Raw genomic sequence first — 18,347 nt, 5'->3', positions numbered from 1 at the left:
AGGGAAGGGTCTACAGGGTGTTTAGGGTCTTACTACTAGATCAGACCCGTAGTGATTCGCCTGTTTACAGCCTCCCAAGAGCTGGGATTACGCGCTCAGTCTCAATTGCCCTCTCAGCACACCCCAGGGGCGGGGCCAGCAGGGCAGGGGGATTGAATCCCCAGCCCCTGTACCTGCTTACAGGTGTTTTAATCTACTGAGCTATTTGGCCAGCCCTGTTTCTCTGTCTTTTTTGAGCTAGGGTTTTACTACGCAATTCAGGCTGACCTTGAACTCACATTGTAGCCCAGGATGGCCTTAAATTCACAATCCTCCTGTCTCAGCCTCCTGAATGCTGGGATTAGAGGTATGTGTCACTATGCTTGGCCAAAAATTTTATGAGGTGTTAAGAAAAACAATCTTTAGCCTTCTTTCTTATATAGCCTATCTATTTCTACTGGAGAGGTCCTAAATATTCTGTCATGCCACATGTGTACTAGAAATCAGCAGTTATCTGGTTGCGTATAATAAATGCACAGGTTGGAAACCCTTCTCCACCTATTGAATATAAATAATTACCAAGGCTGATGAAAAATGCTAAAATTTTCCCTTCAAATGTTCCCCAACATAACTTCTCATAACCAGTCTTTCCAACAAAGCTCAGAGGAATCACAGAATTAAACTGAACCGAAGTTCCATTGTTAAATATCTATTTAGTGTCAGTTATTTACAAAGTGTCGCAGTTCATGACTGTGGATGAGGGTTTACTCATAAAGAATGGCCAATTCAAACTCCAAGAAAGCCCAGCAGGACTGCCCCTAATGGAGGCCCCTCAGCATGACAGAGTTGCATAAAGACAGTGGCCAACATCTCCACAACAAAGAACTGGGTGAAAGCAGAAGATATTAGCACATTTTGATGTTCATTTAACCTTATCTGCTTTCTTGAAAAAAAATCTAATTACAAAATGTATTTTTTAAAAAGATTTTTTTTCAAGAAAGATAAGGCTGGATAGGGGAGATGAGTATTTGATAAAATGTCATGTTGCTTAGATTTTATCCCTTTGAACCCATACCTCGGCCACTGGCCAAATGTGATGAGTACATTTTTTTGTTACTAGGAATCGAACTCAGGACCTTGGGACTAGCCAGGCAGGAGCTGTGCCACTAAGCTGTATCTCTGGCCCACAAGCACATTTAATTAAAGTCAAAAGCTTAGTTCCTCAGATACACTAGCCAAGTTACAAGTGGTCATTAGACACAAATGACTAATAGCTCCCATATTGGTAATGAAGGCACAACATTGATAGTATATCATAAAATGTTCTATTGGACGGTACTAGCCTATGTACTGGGGAAACATGAAAAAATGTGAGCAAAGTTTTAAATAATACCATTAGTTTTCTACAAATCTCTAGAAAATACTGATTAGGCTGGATCAATTTGGAAATGAATTAGGCTATATGTCACCCAAAGGTTGCATTTGCAAAAAAGAATGGTGTGTGCGGATGTGAGTGTACACGCACGCACGCGCGCGTGCTTGTGTGTGTGAGTACCCATAAACATGTATGAGGGACAGGCAGAGACAAAACTATAGACACAGTGCCGATAAGGGAAGCTAAGAAAAGTGAGGTGGATGTTATTTAGGAAAACATACCAACTCTATGCTTTGAAATGCAAAATCCTGGGGGCTAGAATTGATTTTTCCTGAGTGGATAAGGGTAGATGTTCAGTTTATTTGAAGTGGCTTGGCATGGGGGACTAAGGATCCCTTTGCTTGCCCAAGCAGGCGCTTAATCCACTGAGCTATCTCACCAGCCCTAGGGATTAACTTTAAACATAAATTTTTTAATACAGAAACACTCAAACCATAGCAGAGATTGTGAGGAACATTGTAGAAAGATATGCCACAGGCAGCTACACAGCTCCGTGGGAGTCACTTTCAAGGAGCTCTGGGAGAAACGCACAGATTATTACATACATCTCTCATTTCTTAAAAGAAATGCCAAAAAGTGAAAATGCTTTTTTCAAATCGTATGAATTACACGTGAAACTTGTAGTGACCAATCTGCTGTCAGAAACAGACATTACAGATGGATGTGCACAGTAACTGACTGGTGTGCCAAGGTAGTCTGCTGTTTTAAAATCATTGGTTGAAGACTTTTATTAGAGTTATATCCTCTTTGTAAAAACTGCTCAGTCTTCCATTTGGTTGGATACTGTTTTTCTGCTACACAATGATTACAGGTAAGTCATCTGTACAGCACTGTGTGTGTGTGTGTGACTTCTTCTTCGGACAGCAACTCCATTAAAATAAACTTACTTGGTTTTTGTCGACTTCATGGACTCGGGTCTACCACAGTGCCTGCCATAAAAAATACTCAGTACCAGTAAATATTTTAGTGAACAAACACCTATTCTCACCACTGGCCAATAGTTTTAGCATACGGTAGTCCCCCTTCGCCCCAAATTGATAGGTAAGTAATGTAACTGACTTTAAAAAAAAAAAAAATTATACGTTCAAAAATACCCAATAGTCTAGTTCCCTCAAAAGTTAACACTTTCTCAAACGGTACTGCCATTACCAAAGGGAGTTTTACGAATACCTCTTTTAAAAATTGCTTTCAGAACCTGCTTCACACGACAACTTCCAAGGCTGCGTGTGCCAAGTGTTTATTCTTCCAATTTTCCCTACTGCGAGATAGACCCTCTCACTGTTTCTATTTTTACAAAGGGAAGCGACTCACTGAGGTGCTGATAAATCACGTTACTCAGCTCGTAAGAGTGCTCGGCAATCGTCTGATTTTGTGCTCGCAATTTATTTAAACGCTAGGGCCGATAAACTATGCAACTAATGGAAAAAGATAGCAAGGCTACAGAAACAAGTCGTATAAACTAAGGAAGCCTGACACGGAAGAAACAGACAAAGCGAGACCAGCGCCACACGTCAGCTTCAAAACCCGTCCAGCACCGCGGCGCTTCTCATTGGGCCTTTGCCCGATGGTGTCATACGCGTGCGCCCGGGAGGCGGGACTTCCGGGCTACGCCGAGCCAATTCCGGAAGGGCCGGAAATGCCTGCTGAGTAAACGATCAGGGATTCTGGCCGCCTGAAGCTCCGGGTGAACACTGCTTAGCGCAGAGTTAGAAGAACTATTGGCCGAGGGTATATTCGCGATTGACAAGATTCGGGCAGTGTAAAACAGGATTTAAAACATGGATAGTCGCTTACAAGAGATCCGGGAGCGACAGAAGTTACGGCGGCAGCTCCTTGCTCAGCAGGTCCGCGGCCCCTTGGCCTCTTGGGGAGGGATGGCGCGTGGCGCGCGCGGCTGTCACCCCCGCCCCGTGCGCTCCTCAGCCACAGCTGTCAAGGTCTTCCTGGCCCTGCGACCCGGATGTTTGAGTCTTCTTGTTTTCCACTCCGGCGGTCCTCCGAAGCGTTTTTTTAAAATGTAGTGCTTATTATGGTTCTCCCTGCAAGTGTCTGACACGGTGCGCACAGTGATGGGAATACATCACTGTCTCTTGGTCTTTGTAAAGACGTTAATGCAGTTCACACAAAGATAAGTGATTTGTTACCCCTAACTTTGCCTTCACTATTTAAATGTACTTCTGAGCCATTCCTTTCCCTTTATTCATCATCAAGTTCTTAAGATAAATTGCAGAATAACTACAGTATTTCAGGGGGAGGATCCTATCCAAGACTGCGCCATAAGTGGCTTGAATGTAGATTTTAGATTCTGTGTGTTATGCACAGTATGTTTGTCATCGTCTGCAGTAATACTTGAGTTCTTATTCTGTACTAGTCATAATCTTTGAGACAGCATTGTCTTCATTGAATAATGAAAAAGGGTTCAGAGGTTATTTCAAAATCCTGGCACTCACCTGTCCCAAGGAAATTAAACCCAAGTTTGCCTCTCCAATGTTTGTCTTCCAAACGTTTGTCCTTCGCTGCTTCTTTTGATTGGCACTTGCTGATTAGTAGAATACATGTGTAGAGAATACAGATTGTGCTGGTTCTGCTTATAATCGGTAGCACCTTCCTATTTTGGTATGCAGATTAATAAAAATGGTAGGGAAAATGTTCATAGGTTTAATGAGCCATTTTGCTTTTGTTAAGCATTAACTCTTAGTTTCAGTAATGGTAATCTGACTGAAATTTATCTTTTATGATAGGTAGATCTGTGGTATCCTTCCTAAAATGTGGGAATTTGAAATCGGATCTGCTTCCTTTCTTTTTGGCACCAAGATTTTGGATAAATTAAGTATCTTTCTAAGTCATCTCAATTTATTTCATCATTCCTTCAGAAATGTTCAGTGACTCTTTGTTGCAACCACGTAAGATGTGTTACTCCTTAATTTTGAATTCAAAGCTGTTTCACTCAGAATACACTGTAGAACATTTACTGAATGTCTTACATTGAGCGAATATCAAAGACTCTAGCAGGTGTTGACAAATGAACTCTAAATGATAGTCCCCTACCCTCTAAGAGCTTACAAAGTGTATAAAATTGATAAGGGTGTCCATTTCTCTAATGCCTTCTACTTTGTCAAACTTGGCTAAGCTTTTACCATTATCTTTGACCCTACGAGTCGTATGTTCTGCTTTTTATAGGTAAAAAATGTGAAGCTCAAAAAATTTAAGTTACATGTTCAATGATACAAAACTGAAGTTTTGATATAGACTGAAGCTGCAGTTTTGATATAGACGTGTCCATACTCTTTTCCGTAGAGCTAGGTGCTTCCTGGTTTACTTTACTTATGAATGCCTCATGGAATTAACAGACATCCATGTACCAGTTTATTTTAACCTCGGCTCATTTTTGTCTATATGGGCAAAGCAACCTGATTTCTTACTTTCTAGAACATGACTTGTACCATACATGCTTCATGATTTTAGAAACTTGTCCTCTTTCTGAATTCTGTCTATCCTCTGTGGCATGCCTCACACTTCATGATGAAGTCTGTACTCAATCTCCTTGCCTTAGGTTCATCCATGAAGTCTTTTTATATGTTAATTGTGCTATAGAATATAAATAGTTTGCTTGTACAGTCTTTGTATTCGACTACTGTTGGTTTAATCTACCCTAGCATTGCTTCTTGGACAGAGTTAGCTTTTAATAAATATTTGTTGATTAATGACATATCCCAGGTGAGCATAATTCAGTATGTCATTTGCTTTTGTCTTCTGCATAAAGACATTGTTGCCCAGACCTTGATGGTTAGTAGCTATTACTACCACTGGCAGTTCATACCAGCTTTTTATTTTAAGTTGTATCTTTGTTTTAAAAATCATATGTGCCTTGGAAAGATAATTAACTGGCATAAATTATTCAAATAATGTACTTGGTACCACCATAAGAGAAAAATCTGTTATTGACTTGATCTAGTCATTCTATAATTTATAAAAAGTTTTGACTAGTGATTATGTATAATCAGCAGGATTTTGATTTAAAGCAATTCTCTTGTAATGCATTGTATCCTAATTTAAATCCTACAAGAAAATCTGATTTCTTTATTTACATTAGACATCTACTTTTAGGCAGGCATTATATTGGCTAATGAATGTGTATGTATCAACAAGCTGGGAAGGATTCGTCCCTTCAAGGAGTTTACATTTTATTTGGGATAAGTAAACGAGTAGATTTATACAGATAATTGGAAGTCATGGTAGAGACTATGAAGTGGTACCAATAGAAAATAAAAGTAAGCCATGCATGGTGTTGCATACTGGTAATCTCAGCCACTTGGGATGCAGAAGCAGGAGGATAACAAGTTCTAGGCAATCCTGGGCAACATAGCAAGCATTTGTCTCAAAGTACAAAGGATTGGAGATTTAGTTCAGTACTCTGTATGATCAGAAAGGAAATAATACACAAAAGTAAAATCATTGAAAGTTGTATTAAGTGTTAGAAATGAGTAAGGAAATCAGGAGACAGAAAGAATGACAGGGGCCTCCTATCCTATATGGTATGCTAGTTCTGAAAAAAGGATCCCAGCAAAAGGAAGTAAATGTGTTGTTGTCAGCTGCCTGAAAAGAAAAGGAATTAGGCAGATTTTATGGAGGAGTTAAGATTTTAGGAAAGTTGATATATCAGAAGAGATTTATTGTTGGAGAAACTTGAGAGCAATCATGTGAAATGGATAGACTAAAAGATAGGTTACTCTTTTTAAGGCTGCTAGTAATTTGTTATTCTGACATTTTAATATATGTTTAATATACATTTCCCCACTCTTGTGCTAATAAGACTATTTAATGTAGATTCCACCATGAGCTTCTTGAGCTTAAAATGTATGTTCAACCATTCTTTGTGGTGTTCTGCACCCGTTTTTTTGTGTAAATTTGAAAGTTTTCCATGGATTGGTCCTAATTTTCCTTGGCCTTTGTTTACATTTGTTTCAAAATGTCTCCAGCTGCCAACCAAAACTGGCATTACTTTTTAAAGACATTATTGAAGTTCACAATTATGTCTGTAATCTTAGAAACTTAGCCTGAATAAAACTGGGTAGATTTTGTTGGAATGGTGGATCATTTACAGTATATATGCAGCATGTGGGCTACTCTTTTGGGTTATTACTACTACTGCTAACCCATGTTCTAAAATTTCTTTAAAAGTAGGAAATTAAGAGTTTTAATTTCAAATATAACAGTATAAAACATTTTCCTGCTGTCAGAGGCATTCTTAATATTTTTTCAAGATATCTTGATTTTTCTTTAAAATACTTCTTCATTGCTATATGTTTGTGATACGTAGTGATTACAATTGACTTGGAGGATTAGTACATGTGCCTGTCACATCTGGATTATTTTTACTCATCGTGCTGTCCTTCTCTTTAGATCCCCTTCTACAGAGTGTACTTCCCTATTTGTTGACATGGCTCTTTCATTTTACTCTTGAAATTATTTATATTTTGGGTCTTTTGTATTAGAAAAACCATGTGACATTGCATTTTCTGTAACTTATTTGCATTTAGAATAATGGTCTGAAAATTCATCAGTTTTCCTTCAAATGATTCAAATTTATCTTTCTTTATGGCTGAGTAATACTCTACTGCTTATATGTGACACATTTTCTGTATGCATTCATCTGTTGCTGGGCATAAAAGCCACTTCCATGATTGAGCTGTTACGAACTGTACTGCTATAAACACGGGTATGTAGCTCTTTAGGGAAGATGCTGAGGGAAGGTTAAACTGGGGCAAGTGGAATTTCTAGTTCTAGTTTTATGAGGAATCTCCAGACTGATTTTGATAGTGGTTGTACTAGTTTATATTTCAACCAACGCTGTGGAAGCATTCTTTTTTCTCTCCAGCATGTTGTAAAAAGCATAATTGAAAAAAAAATATTAGCCTTCTTTTTTGGAGTGAGCTTGAATATGGAATCAGTGTTTTGATTTACATTTATCTAGTGGCCAAAGATGCAGAACATATTTGCATATATTTATTGGTCATTTATACTTTCGTAAAATTTTTCATTTCAGTTGCTTAGCTATTCTTTAGGTCTTTTATTTGGGGGACCTAATTGTAACCCCTAATTATGATATAGTATTACTGAAAGATAGGCTGGGTTACAGAGGATGAAGTGAATAAAGAAGGAGGGAAAAGAAAGAGATAACATCAAATTAAATTTTTTCTTTTTTTTTTTTTGTAACTGGAGTAAAGAGATGATGGAGAGGAGGTTTAAGAAAAGGTTGGTGAGGGCAGGAGAAGGGATGCAAAGAGTGACGTATACCTGCATAGCAAGCTGTGAGAAAATCAGGACCTACTGGTACGTTGGTAGCATGCAGGAGTTTGAATCCTCTATACACAGTTCTGGGCAGCATTATCCTGACTTGGTCATGGAGAGGACTGTTCAGGTTGAAGGACTGGTTTGGTCTTATTCTCCTTTTCACATATTTGGACACCATGATGAATGAAGAAAAGGAGAAAAAGAAGTTAGAAAAAAGAAGTACACAGCTACAAAACACAAGACTAAATTGTCCCATCAGTCCTGTTTATACTGCAGTCTGAATTCAGCCACTGTGCTCTTCTGCCAGCGTTCACAAATGCAGTGCTTTATCATGGAGAGATGTGGACAGACTGCTGGATCTGGCTGCTTCCTCCACCTCCACACTCCGCAGGGCATCACTGCCCACCTTTTGCCTTTTCTTGTACCCCTTATTTGACCACTGCCCATGCCTGTGCCTCACTGACCCAACTCTTCTGATGTGTTCTCCTGCCTGCCATGAGAAGCTTGGAGTTCTGCCTGGATCTCTGCACACCCCCTCCCTCCGTAGGCACTGCTGTGATTAGTTTCAGTTTTGTTCTTGTGGTTGTGGCACCTGGAAGTTTTGGCCTTTGTTTTAGGACAGAATACTTTGATTTGGGAAAAGTGAGGTGAAGAAACAGTATGGTTTGGCCTATTAGTCTTTCACTGATGTCCTAGGGTTTTTCTCAGTTCTGCTCGCTTCCCTCTGTGATAATCCCAGTCTCTTCCATAGCTTTTTATAAGACTTTGTGTAAGTGCCACTTATTGTGTCCTTTGGCTAAGCCAGCTGTTCTCCACCCCTACAGAGCACCGCTTTCCAACCCAGGACCTCTGATGCCCTGGGGCCCGAATTGCTTTGTAGCCTTTGGGTAGAGGTGGGAGGTTCCTGCTGGGCTCCAAGCAGCTTGGGTTGGAATGCTTATCTAGCAGGCTTAGATCTTACTGGTGTTTGGAAGAATAGACACTACCTGTGTTGGGCTGCTTGAACTACTTTTCTTCCTGGGCTTTTGCCTGTTGCCTCTGCTGCCCAGCCTTCCACTGCCACGAGGCATGGCTTTCCCAGATCCAGCACTATGTCCATAAATCAGGACTTTGCCTTCGTTCCCTTTTTCTCAAGGGCCTGCCAGTGCAGCTCAGTTTGCTTTGGAGGATTCCTTGGCTTTTAGTTTCTCTGATGCTCTTTTCTGTACATATCTCACTTTCTGGGCCCCGCCTCACAGAGAGAAAGTAAATAGGCCAGAGTCCTATCTCAGGGATCTGAGCCAAGTCTCTCCCTCCTTGGACTGTTAGATCCTCTCCCAAGATGGTATGTTTGATGGTCCTAAGCTTAGGAGTGCTGCATCCACAGTCTGCGCTGCTTCCCTTTTGGACTCCCTGGAATACTGGACTTGCTCTGGTGGGCTGCTCCTTCAGGTCGACTTTTTCTATCTGGCTTTGCTTGTCCCTGTTTCTAAATCTTTACACTCCCCAGTATGCATCCCCCAGACCTCCAGCATGCACTGTTTCAGGTTGGCCAAGATGGATCTTCGCTATTTTGTCTGTTTAAGCGATTAAATTTTGCAGCAAGTATATGGAAAGGCTGTTCAGTGCATTGTGATTGAAGTTTTAACTTCTGCCTCTCCTCAGTTGGGAGCTGAGAGTGCCGACAGCATTGGAGCTGTGTTAAATAGCAAAGAGGAACAGAGAGAAATTGCTGAAACAAGAGAAACTTGTAGGTCAGTTAAATAATTTTTAACAATATGCTAATATTGTGAAAGGATAATTGTTTTAATAAATGCCTATATTATATGAATGTACTGTTATAAAAAGCAGAGATTTTTAAAACATTGATTTTTTTATTTTGTTTTTTTTTCTGGACTGGTTATCAATCTCTGGACCATGCTAGGTAAGTGCTCTACTGCTGAACTACATTTCCATCCCAGAAATAATCATTTTTAAAGTCAGTTCCTAATTGATGAAACGTTATGCTAAGAATTAGCTTATATACCAGAAATAAGTTTTTAATTATAAATTGTAATTTAATGAATTTATAGAATTAGATTTACCCTAAAAGTGGTATTCATTTGATAGTTCAGAAACCATTTCAGAATTTTAGTTTGTCAACTTGGACATCAGTTTTGCTTAAGACAGATTAAAATAGTACATAATATAAAAGTTTCTTTTTACATCACTTTTAACAGCTTCTTATAAAGTACACGACTGACAGATTTTCTAAATTTTGGGATACTTTATAAAACTGGGTACACAGATGCTATTTAATGAGAAAAAAATTTATCTTGATCTGTGTTTATATTGCTTGGTATTATGCCCAGATGCCGTATATATTGTATACATTTGTGTGCAATTCTTCTATTTTACTTGTCAGGGCTTCCTATGATACCTCTGCTCCAAATACAAAACGCAAGTACTTGGATGAAGGAGAAGTAGATGAAGACAAAGTGGAAGAATATAAGGTAAACAGAAAATGAGGTAGTTTTATGGTGAAGGAAAAAATAAATCCTTTCGGCAAATTCACATCCAAATTTGTGGAACGCTGAATATGAAGTATGTTAAAATAATTGTAAGTATCATATGGTATAAGTTAATTAAGACCTTTAGCACTTACGAAATACTTAGCATAATGCCTGGTAAACACTGGTAATAATTTTTTTGTAAAAGAAGAATGAAACAATACATGTATCAGAACCCTTAGCTGTGGGATCACATTCTGAGAGACTGCAGCATTCTTCTGTGCTGTTACTCCATCCTAACAGTGTAGGGTGAACTAAATAAACATTTTGAGAACTCATGAGCATTGTTTCTGGAAGCAGCCAAGAAGACCCCAAATTTTAAGCTCATAGTTATAAAGTTTATTTAAAATGAAGGTATTATGGACAGAACCTACCTGTTTTTTTTTTCAAGTTAATTGTATATATTTATTAGAAAAAGAATAAGTTTCAGTAAATGTGTAGCAAGTTCTGTGATGCATAACCTAATCTCATATACCAGAATACCATCTCACATGTTAACAATTTGATACAGAGTTCTTATGTATAATTTAAATGTTTGTGACTTTCGATTTAACCATACACAGTTGCTGATATTCTTAACATTTTTGACCTATAAAAGTTTTCTTTCTTTTTTTTATATACTTGGTACAGGGTGTTCAGGGTCTCACTACGTAGATTGTACTCATAGTGATTTACTATTTTCAGCCTCCCAAGAGTTGGAATTACAGGCACATGCCACCATGCCTAGTCTCAATTGCTGTCTCAGCACGCCCTGCAGGAAGGGCCCAAACCCCGGCCACTGTGTTCTGCCTAAACAAGCGCTTTAATTTGCTGAGCTGTTTGGCCGGCCCAATAAAAGTTTTCTAATAGAAATAAATGGCCCTATTAGTGGCCATATCTTTCATGACTCAAGCTGTATTTTAACACATGTAGTATTTTATATGAAATACATGATTCTAGACAGTCAAGTGAACAAAATCATGATGATGAGAAATTTTTTTCTGAATATCAACAAGTTCGATCTAATGATGAGAAACAAGACTTAACTTGTAACATTGTCTTTAGGGGAAATAAAATACTTGGGCCAGAGAGATAGCTCAGTAGTCTAACTACATGCCTAGCAAGCACAAGGATTTGGGTTGGATCCTCAGTACTATATGCCTTGCGGACCCCACTCCTAGCACACCAAGCTGGCGTGCTGCTGCATCCCCAGTCGGGGCGTGCTGCTGCATGCCTGTAATCTCAGCTATGGGGAAGCTGAAACAGGAGGATCACTAGAGTCTGAGCTATGTAACAAGACCCTATACCAAACACATAAAATTTAAAAAAAAATAAAATATTTGTAGTAAGTCTAAATATAATTAAGGAAATAGCTTATATATAATAAATGTCTCCTTAATCTTCCTTTTTCAAGGATGAACTAGAACTGCAACAGGAAGAAGAAAATTTGCCTTATGAAGAAGAGATTTACAAAGATTCTAGTACTTTTCTTAAGGTAAAATAATTTTCGAATGTTAACAGCTCTTCCATTTATGCTTTGTACCCTACTTGTCTTTAGGATTTTTATAGTTATTGAGGGATCATTGTTAAAAACTGAAGATTATTTAGATAATCCATGAAACATTCTTTTCATATTTGGCTGTATTGGAAGAGATAATGATGTAATTTGAGTAGTATTTAAGAGTGATGAAGTCATTTGTTTTGCGATTTTACTACTTTCTCAGATCTAGCATATCTTGTGTGTTGCCATAATAAAAACTGAAATTCCGTGTTAGTGTTAGTGTATCTGCTATCAGTGTGTATGTTGTTAAATTTAATTTGACTTTTTCTTTAGGGAACACAGAGTTTAAATCCCCATAATGATTACTGCCAACATTTTGTGGACACTGGGCATAGACCTCAGAATTTCATCAGGGATGTAGGTATGTAAGACTTTTGCTCACTGTTCTGTTGCTAACTACTGATGCATGCATGTGATACATCTACTTTTAGATTATTTCTGTCAAAATACTTTTTCCAGTTTTTTGTTCTCAGTACTGCCAGTATACTTTCATTTTCCTTTGAGCAATGTTCTTTTTTCTTTCCTTCTTTTTTAGATAATTTATATGCTGTACATCTCACCTATTTCAAAGGGTATAATTCCGTATTTTTTTAGTGCATCCCAGGGTTGTTGGCAACCATTACTGTGATGTATTTTAGAACATTTTCTTCTTCCTTAGGAAAGTGCTGTACCCTTTAGCAGTAATCCTGACTATCCCCCCTTAATCTTTCTCTATGAATTTGCCTGTTCTAGGTATTTCATATAATTGGAATTGTACAATAGGTGGTCTTTTGTGATTGGCTACTTTCACTTAACATAGTATTTTCAAGGGTCATTAATGTTATACCATCTGTTAATCCAACTTTGTTGTTGCCAAATAGTATTCCACTGTATCTATGGGTGTGTGTACCATATTTTGTTTACTTACTCATTTAGGTTTGCTCTTTTCGTATATTATGAACAGTGTTGTGATGCATTAGGGGCACTGCTGGGGATTGTAACCAGGGTCTTCTCACTGAGCCATGTCCCAGTAGCCCTACTCTCCCTTTCTATGGAGACAGGGTTTGTCTCAGTAACCCAGGTAGGGCTTAAACTTGTGCTCTTCCTCCCTCAGACTCCCTCAACACTCAATGGGAGTTCATCCATTTTCAATGCTCTTGTCCATTGAGTTCTATATATGAAATATCCAGAACAGGCAAATTCATAGAGAAAGATTAAGGGGGTGGGGTGTGTTTGTCAGGATTACTGCTAAAGGGTACAGGACTTTCCTAAGGAAGAAGAAAATGTTCTAAAATACGTCACAGTACTGGTTGCCAACAACCATTGAAGGATTATGGGCATGCACCACTGTGCCCCCGTAGTTATGTGCATTCATGTTTAAGTTTTTTTGTGAAGATGTTCTTATTATCTTTTTGTGATATATCTGGAAATAGAATTGTTGGATCATGCAGTAATTTTTATTTTCCATTTTTTCAAAATTTTCTTAAGTTTTTTAATGTCTTTTCTTTATTGCTTCTCTTAGTTTTTTCCGTGTTATAATTTTATGTTTAACATTTTAGGAAACTAAATATTTTTGAAAGCAGCTGTGCCATTTTATATTCTGACCAGCAGTGTGTGATGATTCTGCTTCCCTCACATCTTGGACGTTGCTCTTGTCCATCTTCTGAATTACAGCTGCATTAGTAGATGTCAAGGGTGCCTATTGTGGCACTGATTTGCATTTTCTTCATGACTCATGACACATTCGGCATTTTTTTGCAGGCATGTTGTCATAAATATTTTTTGGAGAAATGTCTAAAATTTTTGCTTATTTTACAAATTTTCCTTTGCTTTTTTATTATTGAATTAAGGATTCTTTATATTTTCTGTGGTGTGTATATATAGTGTTCATATTTTTTATGTATTTTTGGTACAAGTCTATCAGATGGGTGATTTGCAGATATTTTCTCCCATTCTTAGTTTTTTGCTTCATTCCCAAAAAATCTTAGTTTATATCTTCTATAACCCAAAAAATCTTAGTTTGTTTTGTTTTAATCTAGTTCATTTTTTCTTTTGTCACTTGTAACGTTATTCCTGAAGTAGAACTAATGTTTTTATAAACAAAAGTTAGATATATTCTAAAAAGTTCTGAGAAATTTTATACCCATATTTGGATATCAAATCTTTCTGTTCTTGTGATACTTACTTAGGATAAAGAAAAGTATGTAAAAAGCTAATATAAGTTGGGAAAAGTTGTTGTATGAATGTAATTTTAGTCACATGGAAGTTTAAATTCAAATTAAAGAGTCATGCACTTTAGGTGGTAGTAAAAACAAACACTGCACATTGTTGAAGGTAGTGTAGCAAAGAATTTGGGAGAAAGAAGATGTAGCAAGGATACCCTGCTGTTCAAGGTCTTTATGTCAGAGGGACAAGGAACAGAGCTGATTGCAGATTTCTATGTTTTAAGTGGGATATTACAATCCTGTACATGTTGGAATAAGAGAGCTTAGATTTCAGATTTTTTCAGGTTGTACCTTCTGTTTTTTTAGATAAATGCTGCTAGCTCCACTGTGTTGAAACTTGACAGTTAAGTTACAAACTTGTTTTATTTGAAATGAAACTTTCACCACTGATTGAAGGAGACTTAAAAATGATCACATTCTTGCAAACTGAGCCACGTGTGTGGCACATACCTATAATCACAGCATTATAGAAGCCTAAAGCAGGAGGATTTCAAGTTTGATTCTATCCTGAGCAACTTGGCATTTGGATGAGATTCTGCCTCAAAGTTTTTTTAAAAGTTGTGGGACAAGGAATATAGCTCAGTGCAAGGCATGAGGTTCGATCCCCAGTATTGAGAGGGGCGGGAGAGAAAAATACCACTCCGCTAACCAAGACCTTTAGCTTTTATGTTAAGAATTTTAAGTAATTCATATTGCTGTGAATGTATTCCCTTCACAGATGGGTGGAAGATAGGAAGAAAATATGAGAGAAAGGAAGTAGTCATGTTTTTTTTTAAAATGTGGAAGTAAAATGTTTGTATTATTATTTTTTGAGAGGAAGGACTCATATCTTTTCAACTCACTAATATCAATTTGTTGAATTGAAATTTACATTTTACTATTGTTTTTCTCCTCAGGTTTGGCTGACAGATTTGAAGAATATCCCAAACTGAGGGAACTCATTAGGCTAAAGGATGAGTTAATAGCTAAATCCAATACTCCTCCTATGTAAGTATTTTTTTAAAATTCTTTTTGTTCCCACATTGAGTTTTAACATATCAGCCTGTTAGAATCAACAGCTATATAAGATTAAATTAATCCATTCCTTCATCCTTCTTTATCGTAAAATATAGTAGTTTGAAATTATGGTGCTGGGTAATAAGTGGTTTCTCATTTAATTTTCCTTTTTTTTCTCTTTTTTTTTAAGTTTTCTAGATAATTTGCTTGAAGTATCTCCAAATATTTTTTCTTAGAAAGTTACTAATGTTTATTATATTATGATAACAGCATTAAGTGACCTTTTTACAAAAGTAATTTGGATTGGTGATTCATTTTAATCTGTTCAACAGAATGTTTTTCTTAGAAGTATGTGTATGGGACTTGAAATTGAAGAATGCTTTACATTTAGCTGATTTTAAATGTTTAATACCTTTAATGCTTTAATAAAATACATCAGTTATTAGAATAATCCCAAATAAATGCCAAATGTATGGAAATCTGAGTATTCTTGAATATCCATTCTATGTAACAATATTCCAAGTTGTGCATGGTGATACGTGTCTGCAATCCCAGCACTTAGGTTACTTGAGGTGAGCCTGAGGCAAGAGGCTCGCAAGTTCAAGTTCTACTGGGTCAGCTTAGCAAGACCCTCAAAAACAAAGAAAGGGAGGGGAGTGGTTGAGGAGAAGGAAGGGGAGAAAAGAGAGAGGGGTATTTTCTTACATTTAAAATGTTGTAGTTAAAGATACTTTTATGTGAAAATAACTTCAGTAAAGTATATATTAGTGTCAAATACTATTATAAATGTTTTTACTAGTTAGCAAACTACTAAAACTTCATATTGGGAAACTTTTTTAGAGAGAAGATTTGAAACTTACAGTGTTTTTAAACCTAAACAGTTGAGGAAGAGAAGTAATACAATATCTTAGAAAATGAGATGACAGTAGAAAGTGATCAGTCAGAGACCCTCATCTGAGTTTAGAGTTTTTAGTATAAAAAGAATATATTCTTCACGTTCATGGGGAATAATACACAATTGACTTTGCAGTGTAATTTTGTCCTTGTCCTAAGGGATAATCCCATTAGAGGTTCAGTGTTTGTGCTGCAGAAAGAAGACCCCTCTGTAAAGACATCATAATTAGCTATTGGTTAACTTTGTAAATAGTGGTTAGTAATCGTTAAGGAATTTCTGTCATTGCCACTACAGATTATTTGCAAATCTTTATTTTTATTTATTTTTTTCGCTTTAATCAAATAGGTACTTACAAGCAGATATAGAAGCCTTTGACATCAGAGAACTAACACCCAAATTTGATGTGATTCTTTTGGAACCCCCTTTAGAAGAATACTACAGAGAGACTGGCATCACTGCTAATGAAAAATGCTGGACTTGGGATGATGTATGATCAAACTTTCTACATCGTGATGAGCTATTAATTAAATGTGTTCATTTAATTAAAAACTGAGACTATAAATGGCACTTTTACTTTTGTGGGGATAACTGTAGGCTTGCAGTGTGTGTAGTAGGTGAAGGTCCAAGGCATGTTGATCAAGAGTCTGTTCATTTAATTATTCTTTTGAGGCAGTGTCTTGGAGTCCTTGGCTATAAGCTAGAAAAATCTACAAGGAAACAGAATGATAATTCACTGCTGATCAATTTTAGTAAATATCAAGAAGGGAAAAAGGAGAGAAGAGAGAGAATGAGAATGAATACGAATGTACCGCAATTCCTACTCATTAGGGGACTTGCAGTATGATATAGTATGAGCAAAATAAATAGCATATAATTTCATTATAGTTTTTGTGATAAAGTTATATTTTCCTAAATTAAAAAGATGGTAAGTTCAATTAGTTACAGAAAGTATTTTTTATAACAAGTAGCAAAAAGAACACATATTGATTGAACACCATTCTGTTAGATGATGTATTAGAGATTCAGTAATGAGCAAGAGTTAGTGCTTACACTTAATAGCACACAGTTTAATGGGGTAAATGACCTAACCTAGTGTCTTTATTGAGCCAGTAGTGAAGGACTGCATACAATGGTATGAGAACAGCAGACGAAGCCTAGGAAGATGGTCCTTAAGTGCATCGAGATGGTGACCCCTGAACAGTATAGCTACATCAGCTGGAGTTGTCCAGCAGAAAGGAAGATGTGGGCCAGGGGTTCAGGCAGAGGAATGATGGAAGCATTATCTGACTTGTGGGTGTACACCTCGTAGTCGGTTGCTGCTGATAGAATGCTGACTGGATTGTCTTGAGATGATGTTTTAGGAGTTTGGATTTTTTCATTCTAAAAACATGAAACCTTTCAAGGTTTTAAATAGTTTTTAGTAAGAATGTCAAGTTGGTGTGTGAGGCTGGAAGGAAGTCTGGGAAAAGCAGACATTTAGAAGACTCTTGCCATTTCTTATCTGCAAGAGACAAATCCTGTAGATGACCAGGCTTAAGTGATGCTCCCAGCTTAGTCTCCCAGGTACATAGTGGGGATTGTATGTGTATACTTCTGTGCCTGGCTTATACTGTATTTTAATTTTGCCATTAATTTTGGGCTCATTTACCTCTCTTTCCATTTCAGTTTCTTTTTCTGTAAATAACAACATGTATTAATAGAATGTCTTTCAAAATCCCACTACTCTGTAAATGTAGTTCCCTGTAAGCTCTTTTCTTCTAAGAAACAAGTGCTTCTCTGTATGTTTATATGTATGCATATATTATATAAAGTAAAACAGCACTATAGCAAGTGATTTTTAAGGATAAAATTTGTCTTCCATTATAAGTACACACAAAGACCAATTCACATAAATCTCAGTGGGTCTTCTGGCTAGAGGATAGGTGGGAAACAGTTTTATGTGACATTGTTTTATTTTCTCACAGATCATGAAGTTAGAAATTGATGAGATCGCAGCACCCCGATCATTTATATTTCTCTGGTGTGGTTCTGGGGAAGGGCTGGACCTTGGAAGAGTGGTAAGAGTTTTTAAAGAGTACTCATAAGATCATGAAAAATGACAATATGTTATATAAGGGACATGAGCATTAACATTATTTTATACTTTATTTCTTGAATAGTTTAAAAATGTTTAGAAGAAAAATATACTCAGGAAAAGAATGTAAGGCATTACTCCTAAGCCAGTTATTAGTACTAGAGATAAATGTTGGTCTCTCAAAATATAATTTGTTACAATTGCAGGAAGAGAACAGTTTAGACATGTGAAACTCCAAATTACAGCATAAAAATGAGCTGCTTAGTGTCAGACATGACTAGTTTTTATAGGGAATGAAAAGTTGTTCTGAATAGCATTGATTCTTGAATTTTAAATGGAAAGGTAACAGTATCAGGAACACATAAATTTAATAAATCAAAGTGAAAAGTTCATAACAGCTCA

General features: G+C 37.0%; 1 protein-coding gene across 1 annotated transcript in view; it reads left to right on the top strand.

The window, feature by feature from the left end:
• Positions 1 to 3,051: 3,051 nt before the first annotated feature.
• Positions 3,052 to 18,347, top strand: part of Mettl14 (methyltransferase like 14) — a 29,072-nt gene continuing 13,776 nt past the window's right edge. The window contains exons 1-8 of the mRNA XM_004644254.3: positions 3,052 to 3,258; positions 9,353 to 9,441; positions 10,092 to 10,179; positions 11,630 to 11,710; positions 12,050 to 12,137; positions 14,877 to 14,967; positions 16,217 to 16,358; positions 17,836 to 17,928. Of these exons, the coding sequence (XP_004644311.1) occupies positions 3,193 to 3,258; positions 9,353 to 9,441; positions 10,092 to 10,179; positions 11,630 to 11,710; positions 12,050 to 12,137; positions 14,877 to 14,967; positions 16,217 to 16,358; positions 17,836 to 17,928 (738 nt within the window). The 5' untranslated portion in view covers positions 3,052 to 3,192. The remainder of the gene's footprint in view (positions 3,259 to 9,352; positions 9,442 to 10,091; positions 10,180 to 11,629; positions 11,711 to 12,049; positions 12,138 to 14,876; positions 14,968 to 16,216; positions 16,359 to 17,835; positions 17,929 to 18,347) is intronic.

This window comes from Octodon degus, unplaced genomic scaffold, assembly GCF_000260255.1.
Source record: "Octodon degus isolate 3935 unplaced genomic scaffold, OctDeg1.0 scaffold00196, whole genome shotgun sequence".
NCBI lineage: Eukaryota > Metazoa > Chordata > Mammalia > Rodentia > Octodontidae > Octodon > Octodon degus.
This window is presented reverse-complemented; position numbering and strand designations above follow the sequence as displayed.